The sequence below is a fragment of the Impatiens glandulifera genome, chromosome 1 (assembly GCF_907164915.1).
Source record: "Impatiens glandulifera chromosome 1, dImpGla2.1, whole genome shotgun sequence".
NCBI classification, from domain to species: domain Eukaryota; kingdom Viridiplantae; phylum Streptophyta; class Magnoliopsida; order Ericales; family Balsaminaceae; genus Impatiens; species Impatiens glandulifera.
The window spans coordinates 121,361,463-121,367,096 of NC_061862.1; the positions used below are offsets into that span (position 1 = coordinate 121,361,463).

At 31.0% G+C, this 5,634-nt stretch overlaps 1 protein-coding gene across 1 annotated transcript; it reads right to left on the bottom strand.

The window, feature by feature from the left end:
* Positions 1 to 770: 770 nt before the first annotated feature.
* LOC124920642 (cytochrome P450 78A5-like) lies at positions 771 to 2,534 on the bottom strand. Its single transcript, XM_047461179.1, has 3 exons — positions 2,190 to 2,534; positions 1,709 to 2,110; positions 771 to 1,378 (listed from the first exon to the last, which is right to left on the bottom strand). Exons 1-3 carry the CDS (start codon positions 2,517 to 2,519, stop codon positions 779 to 781), a joined length of 1,332 nt encoding a protein of 443 aa, XP_047317135.1. The 5' UTR covers positions 2,520 to 2,534; the 3' UTR covers positions 771 to 778.
* Positions 2,535 to 5,634: the final 3,100 nt, after the last annotated feature.

The window sequence follows — 5,634 nt, forward strand, 5'->3', positions numbered from 1 at the left end:
TTTAATTATTTTGATATTATATAGTAATAAATTTATATTTATTTCACTCTAAATATAAATAAATTTGAGTTTTAAGATCAAAATAATATATAATTTAATTTGATGATTTTGATTATATTGTAAAAAAAAATTAAAAAGTAATAATAAAACATACGAAAATATTAAAATCAAATGTTTAAAATCATTTGTGTATAAGAATTTTTTAAAATATAAATAAAATAAAATTTATAAAGATTTTTATAGATAATAAAAAGGTTGGCAAAACTTTTATTTTATTTTTTTTACTTTTTCCAAACGCTTAATAAGCATGGCCAATTACGTGTCACTAAAAAGAATATTTTGTTGTAGTGAGAATGTAATTACATTTTATTAAGAAAACATTTTATTCAATAATAAAATCAACATTTAATTAAAATATTATTTTAATATAAAAAATTGTTCTTTGTAAAATAAAACATATATAACCCATTTAATAAAAGTAAATAAACTAAAACATTGCACACACAAAATAACATATTTATATTAAAAAAAAGAACTACATTAAACAAACACAATTACATAATATTACTTAAGAGGCTCCATTAAAAGTTTTCTTTTGCAGTACAACCCTAAAAAACACACAAACTTGAACAACACAAAAAATACAAACTTAGACAACATTCTAAAACAAAACACACAAACTTGCTTAGAAAACATAAATCAAACAAACTCAACAACATCACAAACAACAGAACATAGTAGTTCAGGAGGCCTCATCAGAAAGAGCTATTTATCATGCTTAAAAAACCCTTGTAACAGCCTTACACACCAAAGGATTCTTCATTTCCATTGACATCTTGAGAACCTCAGTCAAATCCACATCATCCTTAGAGACCCACTCAAAGTTCTGAAGAAGTACAGCCAACCAAATATGAACCGTAGCCAAACCCATAGTTTTCCCAGGACAGACTCTCCTTCCTGAACCAAAAGGAGCAAGCCTCATGTCAGACCCCATAACAGACACTTCCTGTTCAATGAATCTCTCTGGCCTGAACTCCTCTGGCTCCGACCAAATACCCTTGTCATGTGCTATGGCCCACATATTCACCATGGCGGTGGTCCCTGCAGGGACAAAGTACTGCCCAACATGTGTGTCGTGGATTGCAAGACGAGCCCATGAAAGGAGGGGGCCTGGAGGGTGCATTCTTAGAGTCTCTTTTACGATGGCTTGGAGGTATGGCAGGTTTGGAATATCAGATTCCATTACTGCCCTCGAAGAGCCAATAGTTGATTCAATTTCAGAAAGAGCTTTGGCTTGAATGTCTGGATGAAGAACTAGTCTTGCTAGAATCCATTCTAATAGAATTGCAACTGTGTCTGTTCCTCTAAAAATCATTTCCTATATATTCATTGATAAAGATTATTTATACAAATGCTATCTTCAATTATTATGTAAATAAAAAAACTTATATATAGAAGCAAAGAAATATGTATAAATATATATTAAAAAATCTATAATACAAAAATTTTAAAGAAACTAATAATTGTAAAAAAAATGAGAGATAAAGTTGTAAAAAAAACTCAAGGGCCAACACAATTACGAAAATCTCCTAAGTACTATTTTCATTTCTTGTAGATAATAAGGTTGGGTAGTGAACTCAAGAAACAGGATTCTAAGTAAGAAAATACTAATTAGAAAATTTCGAAAAGATATAAGAAAGAACATTACCCATAGAACAGCGACCATATCAGATCGGGTGATCTTGCTCTCTCTCTCAAGATCAAGAAGAACATCAACAAAGTATCCATGATTATTGTCATGATCAGTAACCTTGCTGTGATCGTCTATGATCTTTCTAACGAACGCATCCACTCTAGAAACTAGTTTCCTACTTCTCCTTCTCACACCTTGAACATCAAGCCACCCCAGAATTGGGAAATGATCGCTCCAATTGAATGTCCCTAGTAACTTGTATCCTTCACTTACAAATCCCTCTACTTCCAAACCGTCCCCATTTTCACCAAAATCATAATACTTTCCAAAAACGGTCATCATCATGTTATTCAATGAACCAAAGTGAAGAACTTGCTTGATCTCAACATCCCCTTTTAGCTCCATTTGTGTTTTTACCTGTGTAAAGAAAGACTCGTTTATAACTAATTAATTGTCTTTTATACTCATATCATTTAAAGAAATGGAGTATTCTTACTTGTGTGATCATCTGATTACAGATCTCCTTACGGAATCCTTCGGCACAAGCTATTTTCTTGGGGCTAAACATGTAAGTGGCTGAAATCCTTCTTAGCTCCCTCCAGTATTCTCCAAAAGGAGCAAATCCCATTGCCCGATTAAACAGGAGCTCGTAAGCGGATTCCTTAATGGGTCGATCAGCGAAGGCAGAACTGCTGAGAATGTCCTTAGCCGAACCCGGATCACTTGAAATAACAAAACGGGTGAACCCAACCGAAAAGGCCATTAGTGGAACAGCCTTTAAGGTTTGAGAAAGATGTGCAAGTTTTCTATGAGTCAAAGAACTCATAAAAGTGAAAATGAGTCCGATGAGGGGGAATCCTGAGGGTCCGGGAATGGGGGCACCGGTTTTTGCTTTGGAAAGAGCCCATGCAAGACCACCCGGGACTAGCCAGAATCTGAAAACAGCGGTTAGGATAGCGAGAAAGAGGAAAAGTTGGACGCTGAGCAAGGTGGAGGAGGAGTCATCTGGTAGAACAAAGAGGCCTACTCCAGAAGACATTTTTTTTTTGTTAAGAGAGAGATATGAATGTATGAAGTGATGATGATAGAAGGAAGGGGGTAGTCGTATTTATAGGGAGAAACCAAATATAATTTTGAAATTTGATAACATTCAATTTATTTAAAATGAAATTAAACTAAACAATTTTATAGTTATAATTAAAAGGAGAACTCACTCAAAAGTTTTATGATTAACTAAATTCCAATTTTATAGTTATAGTTATCCAAGGAATGAAAATATTAATTTTTAAAGCATCTCTTAAAGAATCAAATTAAAGATTTTTTATTTTCTTTAACATCTTAAGAGTCTAGTCAGCTCCACGTTATTATTATCGGGACTCATTAAAATCTCTGAAAAAAGCAGAGCCATGCAAAGGATGTAAATATTTTAATATTTTTTTCGGACTACTCTACAAAAACAGAAGCCATGCAAGGATGCACGTAGTTAATTTTCTCTGAGCCAGAGACATGCAAGGATGCACGTAGTTAAATTTCTTCATACATGACAGACCTTTCTGGCCTCCAGAAAAAACCTCTCTGGCCTCCACCAAAAGGATGTAAATATTTTAATATTTTTTTTAAACTGCTCTACAAAAGCAAAGCCATGCAAAGAGGCACGTAGTTAATTTTCTATGAGCCAGAGCCATGCAAGGATGCACGTAGTTAAATTTCTTAATGCAGGACAGACCTCTCTGGCCTCCACCAAAAACCTCTCTCTGGCCTCCACCAAAAACACTTGTCATGTATTATGGCCCACATATTTACCATGGGCGGATTCAAGTATATGGTGGGTGGTACAAATTCTCAAAAAGATGGATTAATGGATTTAGAGATTGAAATCAGTTACAACCATTGAAGACACAAGATTGGTGTCAATTTAACAAACTGAGTCTTGGATTGTTTTGCTACTGTGTCTGTCCATTTTTAGAATCTTCATGTATTAATTAATCGGAATTATATATATATATATATATATATATATATATATATATATATATATATATATATTATAATATGGGGTTGAAATATGTTTCATAATTTCTTGGTTGATGACAGATAGATAAACTTAAAATTATCTTGATTTGTATTTATGTTTAGCTAATTTATTTTTATTGTATGTCTAACTCTAATGTTAAATATTTAACCTCATATTGTTATATGCATACCCTATTCTAAATCCTCTCTATAGATAGGGATCCGAACTCAAATAATGATGGATACAACAAAGATATTTTTGTCTAATAACAATTTTGAGAGCTTCTTGAGTGTTATGATGAATGTGAGTACAACGTGAGAGAGACAAACTAACATTTGACACTAAAATGAGTTCTTCGAAGAATCTTGACGAGTCTTAGAGCATTTTTTAATTGACTTTGATCATCTTTTTATGTAACTACATGGTTTGACATTGATGACTTTGAAAGAATAATGCATTAGATGTTCACCTAACTTTAAACATCCTCATAGGCGCTCATGACTCCGTTATGCCGGACTAATACTCTCTTTTATTAAAATCAAATAAATAAACTTAAATATATTAGTTGTGTCGTTATTGTATTTGGAGATTAAATTAAAAAAAAATATGTAGTCCAATAATAAATGCTGATGTTTGATAAGAAGGAGAAACAATTTTGAACAAAACCAATTTTTTAAGCCTGTCAAGATAAATGTTATACCACAGAAATTTGAAAAACTTCATAACCGACAAAGGAGTCTTTATGGAATAAAGACTCAATAAAGTGAAATCACATAAATTCTATCATAATCCAATCATTAATGTGACTATGATTCTTAAGATTAAGATTTTAAATTTATTTATTTCATTTTAAATGCACTCATTAATTATAATAATGTTTCGTATCTTTATTTTTTTTATTTCTATGAGCTCTTTAAGACCAAATTATTTCTTCAAACTTCGAAATTTAAAAAATTTCCTTTCAAATAATACATTTGAAAATGTACTTATAACTAGATAAATTTTTTTTTATAATTAAAGTAGAACTAACATTACACTCTACCGACATGGTCTCTCACTAGATAATCAATTTTAGAAGAAGAAATTGACATCATTAATAAAATAATACAAACAAAATAAATGAGATTTTGAAAACTATATTCAAACTTTATCAAAATATATAATCACTGGTAAAAAATCGACATTTACCGACAGTTTTTACCGAATGTTTTATAAAACTCTCCTAAATACTCCCGAGAGGAACAAATCTTTCGGTATTAAAAATAGATTCCGAGAGGGTGTTGTAGACACTCATTTTTTACCCCCCAATTTTATAGTTTATGCTTTTAATAAATCCGAGCCTATACAAGTTTTTTTTCGAATTCATTCACGGGCTCATTGCACGATTTATTTTAAAGACGGTTATTGTTAGAACAATTGAGTTTTTTTGAAAATAATTGATTTAGTTTTCTTTTAATTAAATTAGTTGTTAGTTTAGTTTGTTAGATTAGTTGTCGATTAGATTTTATTTTATTTTTTGAATAAGTTAGTTAGTATTTTCTTTTTTAAATTAGAATTGTTCTTTATAAATAGGAATAATTAAAAATAAAATTGTTTTTTTTTTGTGTTTTTAACAAAGTCTTTTTTTGTAGGATGAAGGGGGTGTAAAGGGGATAACGATGAAAAAATAGAAGATAACGGTGTCTACACAATAATGAGAATCATCCTAGGTCAAAGAAGGAAAAAAGAGATTGATAAAATAAAGGAAGATGTTGTCAAAATAAGAATAATTCAGCCGTGTGTTGAGAGAAGCATGAAGACTTGGTCATTTTTAATTAAAAATTAAAATGACCAAGTATTACATCATTTATTAAATAAAGATTAAATCCCATTGGATGAAAACTTGACATTTATTGGCATGTCAAGTGGAGATTGCTCCATTATTTTA

Coding starts and splice junctions, on each gene's coding strand:
- LOC124920642 (XM_047461179.1), bottom strand. CDS start 2,519: ATGAGTTCTTTGACTCATAGAAAACTTGCACATCTTTCTCAAACCTTA. Junction 2,111..2,189: donor GTAATCAGATGATCACACAA/GTAAGAATACTC, acceptor TTCTTTACACAG/GTAAAAACACAAATGGAGCT. Junction 1,379..1,708: donor ATATGGTCGCTGTTCTATGG/GTAATGTTCTTT, acceptor ATGAATATATAG/GAAATGATTTTTAGAGGAAC.